General features: G+C 48.1%; 2 protein-coding genes across 28 annotated transcripts in view; one reads left to right on the forward strand and one right to left on the reverse strand.

The window, feature by feature from the left end:
- Positions 1 to 614: 614 nt before the first annotated feature.
- LOC146765687 (fibrous sheath-interacting protein 2-like) lies at positions 615 to 7,605 on the reverse strand. 2 transcript variants are annotated; one of them, XM_085557700.1, is made up of 3 exons: positions 2,354 to 7,605; positions 1,399 to 1,560; positions 615 to 1,055 (listed from the first exon to the last, which is right to left on the reverse strand). In XM_085557700.1, exons 1-3 carry the CDS (start codon positions 2,447 to 2,449, stop codon positions 717 to 719), a joined length of 597 nt encoding a protein of 198 aa, XP_085413826.1. In that variant the 5' UTR covers positions 2,450 to 7,605; the 3' UTR covers positions 615 to 716. Both variants share the same exon structure in this region; 1 of them encodes a protein (XP_085413826.1).
- A 6,946-nt stretch (positions 7,606 to 14,551) lies between these two features.
- The window catches only part of PHF20 (PHD finger protein 20), a 70,310-nt gene continuing 65,484 nt past the window's right edge, over positions 14,552 to 19,377 (forward strand). For 18 of the 26 annotated variants that reach the window (XM_085557720.1, XM_085557719.1, XM_085557724.1 and 15 more), the window contains exon 1: positions 14,552 to 14,669. The gene's annotated coding sequence lies outside the window, so the exon portion shown is untranslated. Of the gene's footprint in view, positions 14,670 to 16,815; positions 16,859 to 17,472; positions 17,569 to 18,271; positions 18,321 to 19,377 lie in introns of all 26 variants that reach the window. The other 8 variants (XM_085557721.1, XM_085557709.1, XM_085557714.1 and 5 more) reach the window with 4 other exon arrangements.

Raw genomic sequence — 19,377 nt, forward strand, 5'->3', positions numbered from 1 at the left:
TGTCAAGGGAAGTCTGTGAAAGTGCTCTGTCTGCAGTGTCCTTGGATTTGTCTCCTTGGGTGGCTCTTCCAGAAAGAGGCAACTCCTCCCACTTGACTGGCACCCCTGTCTCAGCAGCTTTGGATGTGCTGGATGCCAGACGGTCCCCCAAGATCTCCAACACTGTTGCTACAAGCTCTTTTGCCACCACTTCCATTTTCTGATGGTGATCTAGAGAAGTATCCGAACATTCTACTCTCATGCAGCCTAAAAGCCTTTCTCTGATTCCCCGAGAAGCCTTCTGTAAAAAGCTGACATGCTGATCCCCAGGAATCTTCAACCTCTCCAACACTCTGTACACCACAGTCTCAACCAGCTCTTCAAGCTTCTTGGCTTCTGCTGCAGTCAGTTGCTCAAACACAGCATTCAACAGGCCATTGGCAGTACCATCTGGTTTCCTCTGGGAATCACCAGCAGTGCTGACATCCTTCTGGCCCAGCTCAGCTGAGGAGTAAGTTTGGCCCTTGCTCAAAGCTACTGTCCCTTTTCTGCATCCCCCTGATTTTTGGCCCTTGGGTAGGCTAGAAGGCTTTTGAGGCTGCAGCCGCCGTTTTCTCCGGCAGGAAATGTTCGCGATTCCTGGCAGGTTGGGGCCATGCTTTAATTTGGCCCAGGATGGCAGAAGCCCTTCCTGAAAGGTGACACCAGGTTGTGGGTCATGGTGCCTGGACCAGCACTCAGCCCCTGCGTGCTGAGGCTCCCCGCAGGCTCAGGCTGGCCCTCTGCTTCGGCCAGGCCACGAGGGCAGGAGAGAAGGGCTTCCCTCCACACGGGGTGTGCCTGCACATGGCCCTGCTGCCCGTGCCCAGCTCAGCGCCCTGCGCTGGCTCAGCTCTCAGCCGTGGAGTCCTCTCGTCACCACAGCGCCCAGCCCAGCAGCACAGCCCTGCACAGTCCCATGGCCCTGAACACAAGGCTTTGCCTACCTCTCTCTGCCCCAAGATCTGCTCTGACTGCAGCTTGGTCCTGGTCAGGTACTGCCTGTACTCGTTGAACTCCTTCACAGTGCAAATCACCTGTGGAGGGATGAGGGCAGAATCCCCCAAAAACTGTCAAGCCATGCAGTCGGCCTTTCCCAAAACAGCCTGACCCCAGCAGGAGAGGAGCCGCCCCCAAGCCCTCCGCCCATACCCTGGTGTTGGGGCCACTGATGTCCCCCCAGTCAGGGCTGAAGAGGCAGCGTGGGGCAGGCTGAGAAGGGCAGGCCTGGGGCTTGCCAGGCCCATGTTGGTGCTGCTTCTGCTCCCAGGGACACCAGCGCACGCCTCTGTCCTCTGGCAGCAGCAGGCGGCTGCAGCAAGGGCTGTGGGAGCCCTGTTGAAGAGGGCTGTTCTTGATCAGCCTGAAGTCCAAACCTACCTTGTTGTCACTGGTGACCAAGCCCTGTTTCTTAAGCAACCGTAGCACATCCTTGCGCCTGTGGTACTCCCGAAGGACAGGGTCATGCAGGCAGTTGTATACCAGGCTGAGGTGGTGGCAGTAGGGATCATCCAGAGAGAAATAAGGAAGTGGACAGTGGAGCTGTAAGAGAGAGTTTCCAGAGTATGAAGGGGGCAGGAGAGTGCAGCGAAGAGGTACAGCATAGTACCTGTGAAAAGTTAAAGATCTTCTCCATCCTTCTGTAGGCACAGAGACCTGCATAGACAGACTACAGGAATGGGCTGGGCCAGGCTGGACTGGGATGGGTTAGGGGAGAAAAGACAAACCCCACAGCAACCCCACCAGCAAATAGGTATCTTAGGCCACCAGGAAGAACTGCAGGCCCATCCACAAATTAACCTTCAAAGGTTCAAATGAAGCCTGTGGAGGGAGGATGAAACCAGTCTCCTTGGGTTAGGCAGGCCCAAGGGCTGTGTTGGCTACTTTCACCTCCACAAAATCTCTACCTTGGGAAGGTGCAGTGCAAGCTGCAGGACAACAGCATGTGTATACCCCAGGCAGGGAAGCCCAAGCCTTTCCAGAGGTGCCAAGAAGGCAAGCAGAAGGTTGGAATCTCCCTCATAGGTGCCCCAGGGCCTGGCTTGACATTGTGGCATGAGCTGGAGGGATGAGTTGCCCTGGCATCCAGACACACACCGCTGCCTGCTGAAGGCAGAGGCCCAGCCACACACATGCACAGTGCCAGAAAGCAGTGCTAAGCTGGACAAGTGCTTTCTCCTCTGTATTCCAGGAAGCCTGGAGCTTTCCCTGCCTAGTCCTGTCCAGTTGAAGGGCTGCAGCTCCTGCTGTAGAACAGGCAGCTGCAAGAAAATCTTTGCATGGTGGGGACTCAATGAAAGAAGAGAGATTTTCTACCCCTTTCTATTTCCTTTACCTTTTCACCCAGCTTTCCCCTGCAGAAGACAGGCTTGGATCCAGGTGTCACAGGGATCTTGACTGCAAGTGGGAGTTTTAGCAGTTCCACGTCCATTTTCTTCGGTATTTCTTTCTCCTAGGTGTGGTCTTCTGGGACTGAGATGGGAAGACACAGACACTCAGGTGTTGCCCAATAAGCCTCCTGCATGGCAGCCCCAAAGCCGTAGAGCATCACCCCATGTCTCAGGCTCCCCAGCAGAGCCCTCTATATTGGCCAAGTAGTCCCCTCCCCCCTAATTCCCAGTACACTCAGCAGTGCCTCTGCCTTTCAGCAGGACACCAGCAGTGAGATGGTGCTCCATAGCTCTTGCCAAGACCTCTCATGGTGTTGTGATCCCACTCTGACTCTTGCTCCAGAAACACAGCAGCTGGTCTCCTGGCTAAATATAGCCATGGGGCATTGTTCCATCATGTTGATGTCACATCACTGCATTGTCACATCACTGTGCTGATACTGTGTCACAAGGAAACTGCCCACCACATGTGGGGGGAGAGGTTGGCCTGCCTGAAGGCCCCTTTGGACAGCCCTGTGGGCCACCCCCACTCTGGGTGACCCATCTGTGAGAGCTGCTGTCCACAGGCCCCTTCCCCTGTCCCCAGTTGTGTCATTCTGTCAGGCAAAGCTTCCTCACCAACGGGAAGGAATGGGAGGAATTGCCACTCCAAAGATGCCCAGTGTGGGGGCTGTTTTCCTCCCTTCCCTTTTTAGACCTTCTTCCCTGTCATGGCCACAGCTGGGGAAATTGCAGCAAACTGGATATTTGGCCCATCCCTGGCAACATCAAAATCCTGGTTCACATCCTGAGAAACAACAGAGACTTACAGGCTGAGGGAAAGCCCTCTCGTCCTCTTTTGTCAGGCTCCCATTCAGCCCAGACACCTTTCTTCCACCTTCCCAGTTTCCCCTGCCCTAGTGTCTGCCGTCCCCATCTGCTCTCATTTCCTACCCCCTTCTTGGCTGTGCTGCATGATCACCCCCTGCTTTTGCAATTCTTCAAGATTCTTATTTAATGCTATTAGGTGTGGTTGTATTTGTCTGTCCTTTAATCTCAGATGCCCTACAAGCATACCGTGGGTATAAGGCATCCCATATAACATTTCAAAGGTAAAAGTCCCATTTCGGAATGAGGCATAGTTCTTATCTTTAATGAGGCCAACAGGAGGCATTTTATCAATTACATTTTTGTTTCTAACATCAGTTTGGCTAATTGGGCTTTTAATGTTTGATTCATTCTCTCACCTTGCCCTGAGCTTTGGGAGTGCCACGGGGTGTGGTATTCCCATCAAATGCCTAAAGCATCAGCCAATAGCTTAATAATTTTTGTTGTGAAATGTGTTCCTTGGTCCAAACCAATGCAGCTTACTAACCCACATCGAGGTATAATTTCTTCCAGTAAGATTCTTGATACTGTTCAGGCTGTAGCCTGGGAGCTTGGGAAAGCTTCCACCCAGTGGGTTAGTTTGTCCACTATGACTAATAGGAATTTGTATCTCCTGACCTTGGGTAGATCAGTGAAATCTACCTGGACCCTTTCAAAAGGCCGGTAAGCTGCTGGGCGACTCCCCATTGTTAACTTTTGGGAATTTGCCCTATTTATTTTTTTGCAAATTATGCACCCCTGCACCTCCTGTTTAGCCAATTCATACATACCTCTGCAACCAAAGAATCTCAAGAATTGTTCTGCCGGAGCTCGGGCTCCCCATTGTGTTTGTTGATGTAATCTTTTCAAAATCTTCCTAGTGTATTCCTTTGACAACAATTCCCTCTCATCTGGTTACTTCCACTTACCTTCTTCCAAACTTCCTGATCTCTTGATAACCCTCTATCTCTTTTACAGAGGGGTGGAGAGGGAATTCCTGGGCTTCTCCTTTTTCAGCCTCTGGGGTACTTACCTTTAACAAAGCAGCACTTTTTGCCTCTTTGTCAGCTAAGTTGTTTCCCTGAGTCCTGAACTGCATCCCAGTTTGGTGTCCTTTTACATGAACCACGGCAATAGCTTCTGGTTCTCTAATGGCTTTTAGGATCTGTTTAATTATTTCTTCATGAATCAGTCCCTTTCCCCATGTGTTTAGCAGACCCCTTTCTTCCCATATTTTTCTAAAGGTGTGCACTACCCCAAATGCGTATTTGGAGTCAGTGAAAATTGTTCCCTTTTTCCCTTCAAGTCCCAGCAGAGCCCTGTATACTGCATACAGCTCACAGGCCTGAGCTGACCACCCTGCACTCAGGGGCCCGGATTCTACCACCCTTCCCGTCTTCCCATCTATGACTGCATATCCTGACTTTCTTTTACCTTCCACAATTTTTGCAGAACCATCCACAAACCATTTTTCCCCTTCTTCGAGTTCTTCTTCTTCCAAATCTGGTCGTATTTTGGTCTGTAATTCTACGATCTCAGCACAGTTATGGAGGGGGTCCCCTGGGACTGCCCCAAACAGGAATTGGGCAGGATTTTGTGCCGGGGTAGTCTTTAGCTCCAGGTCCTGGGAGTGGGTTAGAATGGCTTCATATTTCAGAAGCCTGGTGTCTGTCAACCACTTGTCAGCTTTTTGCTGCAAGATGCTTCTTACATTATGGGGGGAGTAGATGGTTAATGAAGCCCCGAATGTTACCTTTTTGGCTTCTTCTACTAATATTGCCACTGCCACAATTGCATGTAAACAGGTGGGCCAGCCCCTGCTGACAGGGTCCAGGAGCTTGGATAGATAACCGACTGGTTTCTTGGCCCCTGCCCAGTCCTGAGTTAGAACTCCATGGGCAGTGTGATTACTTGCATGCACAAAGAGCTGAAAGGGCCTTTTTACATCAGGGAGACTTAATACCAGAGCTGCCATGAGGGTTTCCTTTAATCCTCTGTAACTCTCAGATTTTAATCTCTTTCAGTCCACTTAAGTCTATCCATGGTAAGCTTGTCATATAAAAACCTTACCTTTTCACTGTACCCTTCGATCCATTGTCTGCAATAGCCCAAAAGTCCCAGCAATTGCCTGATTTCTCTTTTTGTCTTAGGAGAGGGTAATGCAATTATTCCTGCCTCCCGGTCTGGATCTAGTTTCTTTTTCCCTTTTGTCAACCAATGCTCCAAATATTTTACTTCAGGTTCAGTGAATTGCAATTTAGACTTTGAAACTTTCAGCCCTTGTCCTCCCAGGAAGTTCAACAAAGCTATTGTTCCAGTCCTTACTTCTTCCTCCTTAGAGCCAGGTTAGAGTAATCTACATATTGTAGTAGTTTGGTCCCAGGGACTGGCACAAATTCGCTAAGCACTTTTTCAAGGGCCTGACCAAAAAGGTTGGGTGAGTCTACAAACCCTTGAGGGAGGGAAGTCCATTTTAGTTGTTGTTTTCTGTGGGTGTCTGGATCCTCCCATTGGAAGGCAAAATAATCACGACTTCCCTCAGCTAGAGGACAAGTCCAGAAGGCATCTTTTAGGTCGATCACACTATACCATTTATCATTTGGGGACACATTGTTTAGCAAAGTATATGGATTAGAGACTGTGGGAAACAGGGGTTTTGTTCTCTGACTTACTGCTCTTGAGTCTTGTACCAACTGATAATTACTATCTGATTTTTGAACTGCCAAGATAGGTGGATTATGTCTTGACATGCAAGGCTCTAGGGCACCCCTTTTTATTAATTCCTTGATTATTGGTTTCAATCCCTTCCTTCACTCTAGAGGGATGGGATACTGTTTCACCCTCATGGGGTCTTCTGGCCTCTCAATTTCAATGTGAATTGGTTCCATGTCCAATTTTCCAGCTTCCCCTGGAGTGTGCCAGACCCTGGGATCAATGTTCTTTTCATCCTCAGTAGTTAGGTTGTATAAACTTACCATGAGTTGTGAGTCCTTTGCAATTATACTTATTCCTAATATTACCATTAAATCTCTCCCCAATAAATTGTATTACATTTCTTCTACTAATAAAATATCCCCAACACAGATTTTATTATCAGATTCTATTTCTGCATCTTTTAGGACAGGGACCTGAAAGGGTTCCCCTTTTGCCCCAGTCACAGTCATAAAATTCTTACCTTTGATACATCCAGGAGGCAGTCATTGGACTATGGTTCTCTCCGCTCCTGAATCAACTAAAAAGACTAACTCCTGTTTTGGGGGTTCAACCTTTAATTTTATCAAGGGCTCTCTAGATGTCCGTGACCCCAAATTATAAAGCCCCTGACATATCTATTCTTCTTGAAAGACCATTCCATCTTTTATTATTTTCTTATAATCCCTCTTGAGGTGTCCTTTCCTTTTACAGTAAAAACATTTAGGGGTGCTTACCCATTTGTTTGTCTTTTGTGTGTATCCCAGCTTTCCCTGGGGCTTCCAGGCTGGATCTGACATTCCAGACATTTGTGCTTGTGCTTCCCTTACTGCTGCCACCAACACCCTGGCCTGTGTCTTTTGTTTTAACTCATTCCTTCTCAGATACACTTTTTGTGCTTCTCTCAATAGTTCCTGTAAACTTTTTTCTTGCCAATTATCTATTTTCTCTAACTTTTTTCGAATGTCCTCCCCTGATTTAGCCACGAATTGCGTTTTTAAAAGGACCCCCCCAACAGGGGATTCAGGGTCCATACCAGAATACATTTGAAGGCTTTTCCTGAGCCTCTCCAGCCACTCAGTGGGAGTCTCATCCTTCCCCTGGCATTCCCCTTAACGCCTTGCTAATATTTTGTCCCTTTGGGACCACTCCCCGAATACCTTGTATTCCCATGTTTCTCAATCCCATCAATTCTGCTTGGTCCGCCTCCGCCTGAGGGTTCCATGATGATCTTTGTTCTGGCCACTTTTCCACCTCGCTCCCACCCTGGGGGTTTCTGAATTCCCAATCCTTTATGGCAGCCTGCCTTATCATATCTCGTTCTTCAGCATTAAACAAGGATCTTAATATAGCCAAGATGTCATCATATGAATATATACTATTTCCCAAAAATTCATCCAACCTCTCTGCCACCCCCAACGGGTCATCCATTAATTTTCCCATTTCCTTTATGAAAGCCCTTACATCCCTGGTGTTGATGGGAACATTTACAAACCCGATGATTCCGGGAGCTGTGGGGACTTCCCTTAAAGGGTATAGATTAGGTCTGTCCCTTTCATCATCACTATCTCCCGTGTTTTCTCTCCTCATTTTCTGCCAGGTTCTACTAGCAGGAGGAGATGTGTTTTCCCCGGTGTGGTGTGCGTGTGTGTGTCTCCCCGTGCTGTGTGGAAGGGGTTTGGGGGCTGAGAAGGTCCCAGGGCGCCTGCATCAGGCACTTGTACATTATGTGGCGGTGCAGGCTGAGCCGGGGGCGCTGATGGGGGAGCTGCCGGGACCCATGCTTGAGCTGGGGGAACCTGGTATGGGGGGGGGGGCAGGTTTTCTAGGGGTTCCCAGGTTTTTTCTGAGCTTACCCTCTTGCTAGAGGTCTTAATAGGGAACAGCCGTGCGCTGGCATATTCCCATAGCCTGGCATAGTCCAATTCCTCATCGTCCCACTCCTCTTCCTCATACAAGTGATCTGAAAGTGCTTGGCAGAGCTTACTTTCGAAGATACCAAAAACAGGCCAGTATTGGTATTTTCCAATTTCCATATTTCCCCACACGTCTACACAATAGTGTATAATTTTTGATTTGGACCTCTTCCGTCTCACAGATCAGTCCTCCCAGTGTTCTAACATCCAACGCAGGGGACTTTCCCTCGGAATCTCAGGGAATTCGTCTTTTCCCCCCTTTCTTGTTTTTGAATGCTTACCTTTTCCTGGTTCCAGGTGTTTACCCTTTCCTGGCTTAGAATTTTTCCCTTGAGGTCCTCCCTGCACCTTACTGTTCTTTTGTCCCATATTTAAAAGTTTTCCTTACCATATTCTCAGTGTCTGTGAGTCATTCCAAAAAGTCTGTTGCCCGCATGCTAAATGTATACTTCGGTCCTGTCCCGAACTAAGCCTTACCAAGTGTCTAAATTGGTCTGTCTTTGACTGAGCCTTGCCAACCTAATAACTGCACAGCCAACCAGCCCATGGGTTTTCAGCTGGAAGATGGGTGTGCTCTCAATGTGCCTTCCCAAGTCTCAGCTAGCACTAGAGCTCCTGCTGGGATTCAAACCCAGGCTGCTGGCATGCCAGGTGGGAATGCTACTGCAGAGCCACCAGAGCTGTTGCTAGGTTATTAAGTCTAGCCTAGCCCAGTACCTTTAGCACTGTGGCAGCAAAGGCCACTCTCACGTGCCGTTGTGGGCACGAGGTATGGCCAGACTGAAAGACATGCAGAGCAACTCCGACGAAAGCAAGGAGCTGTCCTTCTGGGGGTATCTGTGTCCCGAACTTATTGGCTCGAAGAAGATAAGCACCAAAAGGCGATGAGCACCATGTACCCTGCTTGTTAAAGGGGGGTGGTGACAAGGGGAGGAAACAGCAGCCAACCAGTGGGATAACATCTGAGGGTGGTAACAGGGGTGACACGCAGGGGAAACTTCCAATGAGGTAGGAGGGAGGGAGGGGGTCCCGGAGACCAGCTTATCACTCGAGGCCCTGGATGGAACTTTCTAGGTGGAAGGGAGAGGTATCTGAGAGACAGACAGGCTCCGGGGTGGGGTTGGGGGGATACCTCAGCAGGAATACAATGAACTGGGTGGAGGGAGGAATGACAGGCAGACCGAGGGGGGAGGAGAAGGGTGGCTGGACCATTTTACAAAAAGAGGGGAGAGGGAGCAACCATGACTGGGGGGAAACTTAAAACACACTCCAACAGTGTGCTCTCTTCTTACTTGTTTTCCTGGGCTCCCCAAACCCATAGTTGGTGAGGTTTACCAATTTCTTGCATCCACGAGAACGTAATTTCCCTCCCCTGACCCATCTGTGGGTGGATTCCCATAACTCCCCGAGTTTCAGGTTGTATGCGTGTTCTGAGTATACCCGATTTCTTTTGCTTCCCCCATAGTCAACCACCTCCCTCGCCGGCTAGTGGAACTGCGGTTTATTGGGGTCCGCTCTCACCCTGTGACTATGCCACGTCTCACACACACATCCACTCACACCCCACTCAACCACACCATATTTATGGCTCTTTTTCCCACATGGATTCTTTGTGCACGTTGATTTAACGAGTGAAGAATTGCTGCTGCAGCCTCGGAGATTTAGTTCTGAATTCTGAAATCTTGGGACCTGTGTTTTCTATGTTTTTTATTTCCTTAATGTGGCTTTGGCAGCTTTTGGGAATCCAGTTGGTTCCAAGGAGTTCCTCCGTCCCGTCTGGCCGCTGAACTCAGCGGGGTGCTGCCCGGATTGAGGATAGGGAACCCCCTGGATACCCCCAAACCGGATCATCTCAGGGGTCACCAAGATTGTTAATAAATGGAAATTTATTCAGCCAAATTAAAAATAAAAATAGTTTTATTAGCAGTCAAATTCTATCTAGCCAGCCATGGAAAAAACAGTGCCGAGCCTGGGATCGATGCTGGGTGTGCAACAAGGAGTCAGCCTCAGGAGAGGTTTTCCCCTATGCCCACACACCTCCATCCTGGCACAAGTGGTTTTTTATAGGGAAAATTCCACCTAAGGCCAAGATTTCGGCAATCAGTCTTTTCTTCAATTCAGAGTCCATAGGTTGATGAGATTTTCTTTTTTGGTGATGAGAAGAACAATTCAGTGTCTGGAGTTGTTGAATCCCTTGATGAAATTTACGGGAACACTGCATTCACATGGATCTGCCCAAGGATTTCCATGATATCCATCTCGGGTTGTTCACGTGATAATCAGCACCTGGGCATCCCATATCTTTCCAGACATGGCCCATCTCCTGGCCGAGCCACATCCTTTTACGTGTAAATCGGGTTTCAACATACACCAGATTTTGCCTGCGAGGGTGGGGGGGGGCTTCTAGTACAAACGAGTATAATCTAACAAGTATCCAATATTACATATTTCATACAAGGAATGGAACGAATTATGTTTTCTACACATAACATAGATAAGAATTGATCCAGCCAAATTAAAAATGAAAAATAAAAATCTTATTTTATATCTAATTCTCTCTGAGCCAGCCACAGGGAAAAGGACAGTGCCAAACTGGTGCTGGGTGTATGACAGGAAGGACGCCTCTTGGCAGAGGTTCCCCTGGACACCCACACCACCCTCTTGGACCAAGCAGTTCTTATAGGAAATTTTCCACCTGAGGCCAGGATTTTAGCAATCTGCCTTTTCTTCCCATTCAAAGTCCCACATGTTTATAAAGTTTCTTTTCTCTCTGTTGAGGTTGAACAATCCAAGTCCAGGTGTGGACAATTTTCCTTGATGGAGTTACAGGAACGTGGCTTTCAGATGTATCAGCCCGGAGGACTCCAGTGATCCCAATATAGGGTCGTTACTGGGATGATCAATGCCTAGGTGTTCCAGTATCGCCCCAAGGAACAATCCATCTCCAGGCGAGCCAGAAGTATTAAACTGTAAATGAGACTTCGGTTTTTGGTGTAACAGATATGTGTGGGGGGTGGTGGGTAGGTTGTAGCTCTTGGTGCTGGCGTGTGTGCTGGCAACAACAAAATATTACACATATAAAGTTATATTTCCATGGACCAAATATAACAATGTTACATTGGCACAAATTATAGTCAACATATATGTCAATTTTTTCTGCATTTTTTTTCTCTTCTAGACACCTGCCATTAAGACCACTTCTGAGATTTCCAGGTTAAAATGTAAATCTAGACTGAAAACTGTATTTTCAACCTTTTTTTTTCTTCCTGTTGCAGTATTTTTAGCAGGACACTCTGCTTCCACAGATTCCCAGCACATAGTTCACAGGCTCTGTCAGAAAAGCACTACTGCTGTACAGTGATGGGGACACTCTAGTTTAAACTATCCTGTGTGTTCTCTGGGTCCTGCAATGCTTGTGACACTGGGCTGAGGCTGATGTCAAAGAAGCAGCCAGATTTGTGTAGCAACAGCAGTTCCCACAGCTGGGGGAGGTGTTGCAGAGGATAGATAGATATGATTGTTATCTTAGCTAGCCGAATGTCACTTCTACCCTTGGATGAATCCTGGAGTGAAATGGACTGTTCCATCCCACCCCGCAAGAGATTGTGGCTCATCCCGCACCTCTGTACCTGCCCCTAAAACAGAGTCTGTAACCCCATTGGCCCATGCCTTGTTCCAGCCCACCTGGGAGCCCCTGATAAGGGGGCTCTGAGCGGCCATACGGCCTCTTGGACTTCCTCCCTCTCTTGGCCCTCTCCTCCTCTCTTAGATTTCCTCCCCTCTAGGACTCCCTCCCTGCCTGGGGCTTCCCCCCTCCGTTTCTCTCTCCCCTCCCCCGTCCTCCTAAGCCCAGCCACGTGCTACGCCTGAGAACACGAGGCTTGGGCATTCCTGAATTCTCCAATAAATCTCTTCCCCCAAGAGCAAGCTTCAGAGATCTCTGCCTCCCTACACCCCCACCGTGCAGAGGAGCATAATCATCCCACAGGAGGAGGAAGACAGAAGGGAAAAGCACTTGGGCCATGTTGTGTCTTCCTCCAAAGCCCACAAGCACCTGGCACTATGTGGACACCTTGGCCACAGCAGTTACTCTTTCAATCACAAAACCTGATGGGCAGCAACCCTCTGCTGGTCTGTGGCCTCTGAGCAGAATTTCAAGGATTATCCCAGGAAACCTACCTGAACCAGGGAGAATTTGTGCACCCACAGTGAACCACTGTAATATTTGACATTAAGAATTACAGCATACATAGATTTTTGTTCTTCTGTGTCAATCTGGTTTGGGCTTTAACCCAGCATGAAACTATCAAAAAAAGAAAATGAAATTGTTATAGATGAATAATGAGATGATTTGCTCTCGCAATTAAGGGATGACTATTGTGTGAATATTAAGAAAAGCTTTAATGATGTATAGTGTTGCATTGTGTTATTGAGTTTGTTCAATTTGTGAAGTGGTTTAGTCTTGCACCCCCATGTAAGTTGTCCTGCCTTCCCTTGCCTCCTCCCATCCCTATGCCAATCCTCCTTTCCCTCCTCCCCTGAAAGGTAACCCTTCTGAAGAGCCCGCCCCTGGACCCATCCATCACTCAGCAGCCCTTCCTTTCTTTCTAGAAGGTTCCACGTGGGACGTGGAGTGATAGGCCTGACAGCCAGGTCTCCTCCTACCCTCCTTTCCCATTGGTGTTCTTTCATGTTTGTCACCCTGATTTCCGCAGCCCTGTTTGATCTCATTGGCCCACTGTAGGGCCATCCTCTGGTTACCACCCACTGTTATAAACCTGTGTGAGAGGCTGCACGCTGCTCTTGCAGGCTGTCTACCCTCTGACTTAGGAAGCTCTTCTGAGCTGCCAAATAAAGTTGGGTTACAAACCCCTGCATGAGACGACTCCTTGCCTTTGTCGTCACCGCCAAGGTCTCCCTGGGGTTCAGGAATTTGCCATCCTTACGTCCCAAGGTTTGGGAAGGTGGCCCGTGCTGACCTCGCTGTCCAGCTGAGCCAGGCACACATTTCCAGGGCAGATACTGCAGCAGTATAGTTATGTTATTGTAGTTTAGATGTTGTGAAAAAAGCATATTTATGATTGGCTTTTCGCAAATGTTACAATGAATATTGTATGTGTAATGTTAGAAATGTTATGTTATGCTGTATTAATTCTCTTACGTATTAAGTGTAGTTTTAGGTTACAACATAATGTTAAAATAGAGACTATGTATGTGGGGGGGAGTTTTCTTTTTAGGAATGAGATACTTGCTTCGAGGAGCACCTAAATCTTCCAAAGGAGAGGAATTTATGGCTTCTTATCAGAAGAAGCTAATTTCTTCAGGCCTTGCTCAGACTTGAAGATGCCAGGGGATTAAAGGGAACAGTTGACATACAACAGACAGAGTTTCTTGTTTAGAATAGAATGTATGCATAACCATAAAAGATGTATGAATATGCAACAAGTGTATTGTTTTAAGGGTGATTCCTTTGTTCACAAGTCATGCTTTTCGTGACTTAGTGTCTGAGAGCATCCGGATGTCCATAATTCTTTGCTTTTTATTGTCTTGTAATTGTCCTAACTCTAAACTTTATTACTCTAATTGTATTATTATTTTTATAACCATTTTATTGTTATTAAACTTTAAAAATTTTAAAAACCAAGTGATTGGTGTTTTTCACAGAAGTCCTCTGTTCTCCCCATAGTTCCCTTTTCCCCCCTCTGTAATGTTGCCATCAGACAGCCTGGGTTGTTTAGGTCAGGTAAAAAGAAGGCGTGCACATCTGCCTGTTCCATGAGGCAGCTGGGAATGGAAAAGCTTGTTGCTTAGGGGGTGCGGCATGGCAACACCTGACCTCCAATCCAGTTACAAGAAAGCAATCTCCGCCATCAAACGGCAAAGAAAAGCTGTCTGAAAGACTTGGGGAGGGACCGGGGTTGGCTGATGCAAACCCCCTCCCAGGAGTATAAAAGACCTAGCATCCATCTTGAAGATGAACCAGCCATGTGGTACTCTTGAGGGCTATTCTCAGCGCTGTGAAGTTTTCCTTATGTAGACCTTTTGTTTTATTCCTGTTAAGGTTTAATATACCTTTTAAATTTTCAAAGTGAACAGTTGTTTTTCACAAAATTAATTTACCCCTGAATAATTCTGTTATTCACAGCAGACCCCAGTCTTCTGGCTGTACCAGAAGGTGAACACGACTGAGGGACAGTGACGACCCCCTCGGATAAGCACCCACCCGCTTCCCGGCACATGGGGCACCAGCGGAGGGAACCGAGCCTAGCCGGCGGTGGCTGCGACAGCCGCGGGCGAGTGTGTGCAGGAGCGCCCGCATCCCGACACCCGCCTCAAGGGGTCAGGCCGCCAACTCTCGCCAGTATTTCACCGTCGTGCCACCGCAGCACTCGGGCTGCCTGCAGAGCACGATGGCAGCGCCGCGCTGCGGGCCGAGCTCCCCGCGCTGCGGGCCGAGCTCCCCGCGCTGCGGGCCGAGCTCCCCGCGCTGCGGGCCGAGCTCCCCGCGCTGCGGGCCGAGCTCCCCGCGCTGCGGGCCGAGCTCCCCGCGCTGCGGGCCGAGCTCCCCTGGCAGCACCGCCCGCCCGGGGCCGCTCCCCTCAGGGTCCCTCGCCGGGGCCGCCAGGCCCCGCCCCCTGCGCGCGCCCTCTGGCCGGAGTGGGCGGGCCTCTCGCGGCCCCCGCCCCCAGCGGCGCCGCATCGCGGCGGCCATTTTGTGCGGCTGCGGTTGGTGGCGCGGGGCTCGGCGCGCCGCGGGCCCGGGCGGGGTGGCTCCATTCTAACCCCTTTTTCCCGTACAGATCCCTCGGTAAGAGCGCGGCGGCGCCCGGGCAGGCCGGGCTGCCTGCCCAGTCCCGCGCTGCGAGCCCGCGGCTCGGCGGGGAGATGCGGGGAGGGAGGCCGGGCGGGCGCGTCACCGCTCACAAAGGGCCGGGCCGGGCCGGGCCGGGCGGCGCCTCCCGCCTCGGGGCGCCGAGCGGGGCCGCTCGTGCCTCGCTGCGGCCCGGCGCGCTGAGGCCCGCGGCTCGGGCCGGCCTCGGCCGCTCCCCCGTCCGTGGCTCCCCCTCGCCGCCCGCGCACGCCGAGCTGCGCGGGCAGGTGAGTCTGTGCGGGCCGAACGCAGTCGCCACGGGCCCGTCCGGCGGGGACGGCCGAGTGACCTTGCGGCGGTACCGGGGCCCGAGCCGGGGCACGGGCCGCAGGGCGGGGGCAGTGCCGGGGCCCGAGGCGGGGATTTGACGGGTCCGGGGCTGTGTCCGGCGAGCCGGGTGGGGCGGCGAGCAGGGCCCGGCGGGTCTGGATTCCGGGGTGCTTGGCGAGGCGGCTGTGCGTGACGCGGGAGTGGGGAACCCGCGCAGAGCAGGTACTTGCCCTGCTGATGTGCCGCGTGGTTTCCGTACCGGCGGCTGGAGGCTGGAGGCTTCTGTTCCTTTTCTGTCCCATTAGATGTAGAGCATTTCTTTATCGCGCTGCATTCTGTTCCTTTAAACCATTTAAAAGAACAGAAATTGCGGTGGATATTTTCACTAAACCCAAAGCTGCCTCATGTCATACCTGTGTATTGCGTACGGTTAGGAGACACTGTGGTGTTCTTCCTAGCAGGTCTGTGTTCAGATACGGCTTTTTGCCAGCAAAGTGGATTTTTGTACCAGTTGGTAATCTGTAGCCATTCCGGGATTTAGTTAATCTAAACAGGTACAGTTTTGACAGACCGTTTTATGTCTTTTATTGACTAACAATCAAAGATGTTTCTGTGGACCCAGGCTGTTTCTACCCTAAATACTTAAAAATAAGTCAGGAGAGATACCTGAAAGTTGATGAGTCCAAGTTAAGTAAAATAAATATCACTAGGCTACAGAATTTTGTTGTGTTGTATGCAGTAGGTAATTAAATGAAATGCTAAAGCAATAGTGACTTGAATTAACCTTTTGCAAGTGTCTGTACAGCAGTTAGTAATGGACCATCTCTGCAACTAATGCTTTTGACCTGGGTTCATTTAATTTTCTATAATGAGTAAGGATCCTTTCACAGAACCAGTTTCTAAAAGAAGTCAAGCAAAAAGACTTAAGCAAAGATGAGTCATAGTATAATCCTCTCTTTTAATTTTTGTGTGACTTCTAAACTTTCATAGTAATAAAGGAACGTGAATTAGATGATTGCATGTTTTTTGAGCTAAGTCAGCTTGTGAAGTAGTTCAGTAGTTTACGCTCTTGCTGACAACTTCGTGGATGTCTCCTCAATAGAAATAAAATTTTACTTGAGCAGGCTGAGAGTAAAATCTGTCTGCCTGTAATTTTAAGGTCAAGTTGGGAATGAGGCTGGAGTATTAATTCCTCTAACTGTCCTACCTTGTCTGAAATGTAAAAAGCATGTAATTGATTCATACCTTTAATTGGCAAAGCTCTCTGTACTACTTGTTATTGCCCTTACAGTTTCTGCATGACCAGGCAATGATATTGACTTAAATTCTCCCTCTTGGCCAGGAAAGGAAAACACAACCCCTAATTTAATAGTAGAGGATGATGAATTCTCTGTAACCGCACATTTTATTTATAACTGCATGTGCAGAAGATAGGTATTGTCTGTAGCTGTAATTCAACAGGCTGACACTAGCTCTCCTGCCTGCGTGTTACTGTCCTGTCCACATGTGAGCACTTGCATTGTGAACTGAGCTAAAGAATGTACATGGGACAGGGGAAGGATTTATTGCTCAGTCCTACAAGGAGTTGTTGTCTATACAGTGTTAAAACTGTACTCTTGATATTTGTCTAGTTGCATAGATACAGTAGGGTAATTTACCTTTTAAGTAAAAAGAACAGTCCTTTGGACTGGTGCATCATACAGAGAAGTCTTGTGAAGTGCTAATGAGTTCATTGTATGTCTGAGTAAATCATTCTTTCTTTTGCTTCAATGAATTCCTTGTCTTCATACTTCATACTTTTGCTTGCCTACAGGTTTGTTTTGCTTGTACTTCCTGCAGGAAAATACTTTATTCAGGTGAAAAATGGTGGCTTGGATCTCTTGGTTTGTCCTTGCTGTCCCAATACCAATAGCTGCATGGCCTATATATTTCTGAAGACCTTTCAGAACTACTGGCATTCCAGTATTTTTGTGACTGCAAACATCAGGCTTAAATGATTATGCATGCATGGGTGTATACTGTGTCTGTAGTCACTGGCTGAGGATAATAATGCATGTTGGAATATAAGCACACATTTCGGAAGCATGTTAGTTTGTTGACATGTCTGTGTGTCTTTTTACTGGACTGGAGAACTTTCAACCAGCCTTATTTAAGTGTAGGCAGCTACAGTCAGCCTTATTTTTTCATAAATCTACCTGAAATTGAGTTCTTAGTTAAAAGGAAATTGATTAGAAAAGAAAACGTGTCTTTAGCTTGGTAGCCTGTATTAATGAAAAGAGAGAAAGCGTGATTGCTTATTGTGCGGGGGGTTTTTTTGTTTGTTTTGTGGGCTTGATTGTTTGGTTTGGTTTTGTTTGGTTGTTTTGGGTTTTTTAATATGAAGTTAGCACGAAAGAGCTTTCCTGATCTTGTTGCTAATGTTAAAATACTAGTTTCAGAATTGACTCACTTTTCTACTGCTTAAATTCAGTACTTCTTTCCCAAGGAATTGGAGAATATCCTCTTCTTCCACAGTGTTGTTGAGTAAGGAAACTATCTTCCACACCTCTGTGCTCCATATGCAGAGGTGAGCATCCTTAGCCTAGACCTGTGCATCAGTGGTGCAAAGACTGTGCTATTGGTAGGGTTTGGGTCAGAAGTTTAGTTAGTCTTAAAAGCATGTGTTGGCATAGCAGGGGTTGTGAGTACACCAGGGTGGAATTGCTTCTTCCCGATACTGTAGTTTGCTAATGGCTTTTTTTGCTCTAAGACCCCATGTGTTTGTATTAGTCATTTCCCTATGCTGCAGCTGTCTTTTTTGCTGCTACCAGGCTTGCAGAAATAGGCACTTATGGTGGTTTTGTTTTTCCTGCTGTCCTTTCATCTCTAAGCTGAGGGACAGGTCTGCAAGCAGCCTTGAAGTGCAATCCTTCCTTTTGTTTTAAAACAAATAGGCAAGGTGCATCCTTCTTACGGGGTGACATATGCACAGATGATCTGTCTACTTAATGAATTATCTTAAATAAAGACATAATATGGCAGTATAACTTTGAAGATTTCCCTTTATATGGATGTCTTGAAAATATCCTCTTTATCTACAAGTAGGGTAGATTTGGTTCTGTCAAGGCAGGAAGTAGTGAAACAGAAGGCCGGATCTAAGAGTCAGAATACTGTATACTGACTGGATGAAAGCAGTGACCTCTGGGATTTGAAGTAGCCAGTGTAGCAGGTGCTGCAAATTATCTGTGAAAAATGTTTTTCAGACTTTTTTTTAATGAATATTTTTACAGGTATATTTCTGTTAGGAGTCAAAAGTCCCAAGTCCAGTTACTGCTGCAGGTACTGTAACCAGATAATTTTTGTGCTTCCTGATTTGCTCCTTGCATTTTTGGTCATAATTTTTTCATCTGATAGCTAAAATTAATTTTGATGCTTGGTGATAAAATCTTAGGTTCAACATCCCACTGTAAGTGTATACTGTGCTGCTGGAACGCCCAGAGCAACGTCAGAGCTGGGATAGCACAGCTGATGGGTGTGGTGCTGGGGGGTAACATAGCTAGGTAACTGGGATCCCTGTCCTGTGATGCAGGCATTGACTGGGAGATTAGGAAGAGGACAAATGTTTAGCCTCTGGAGGTAACTCCTGTCAAGTGTGAGGGAAGGGTACTCGCTCAAGGATGATGTAATAGCGGTTGCAAGCAGGTGGACCACCACAGAGAAAGGTATCCACTACCCAAGAGAATTAGCTGTGCTGGGGGTAATCTATAGGGATTCAAATAACAAGCAATCCCCTATCAAGCCACATGAAGTCCAGAGCACATAAATGTTGAGCCCTAGTGCTCACTTGCCAAGGTTTTTTAAAGGTACTACTTTTCCCTTAGGTGGATACACAAGAGAAATGCTGCAATATTCTCAGGAGGTTAAAAAAACAAACCTAACTGGCAAACTTTAGCAGAGCAGGAATTTGGCAAAATTTAAAACAGGCAATCAGAATAAAGCATTTCATTTAGCAAACTCTATGCATCCAGCCTTATTTTCCAAGAAGGGGAAGTTAGGAGTGAAAAAGAGAGAAAACCAAGATACAGCTGCTATCTTTGATCCAAGTGCAATCTCAGCTATCATCAGCTCCAAGGATGATAGTGAAATTACCATATGCATCTTAAAGCAGTAGGTTTTACCTGCTCTGACCTCCTGTGGCTATGCCTCCCAGGTGGGACTTCTGGTTATCCAGTCCCTCTGGAGCTAGATTGAGGCTGCAGGCATGGGGTGTGGGGCATTGCTTTCAGTGTGCCAGTGCCTGACAATCATTCTGGGCTGGACTAGAGGTTCCTGGGGGCAGGGGTGTGGAATGGAGCAGTGCACCTCCCACTTTTGCACAGAACTGCCCCCTCCTCTT

This window comes from Lonchura striata, chromosome 20 (genome assembly GCF_050655825.1).
Source record: "Lonchura striata isolate lonStrDom1 chromosome 20, ASM5065582v1, whole genome shotgun sequence".
NCBI classification, from domain to species: Eukaryota; Metazoa; Chordata; class Aves; order Passeriformes; family Estrildidae; genus Lonchura; species Lonchura striata.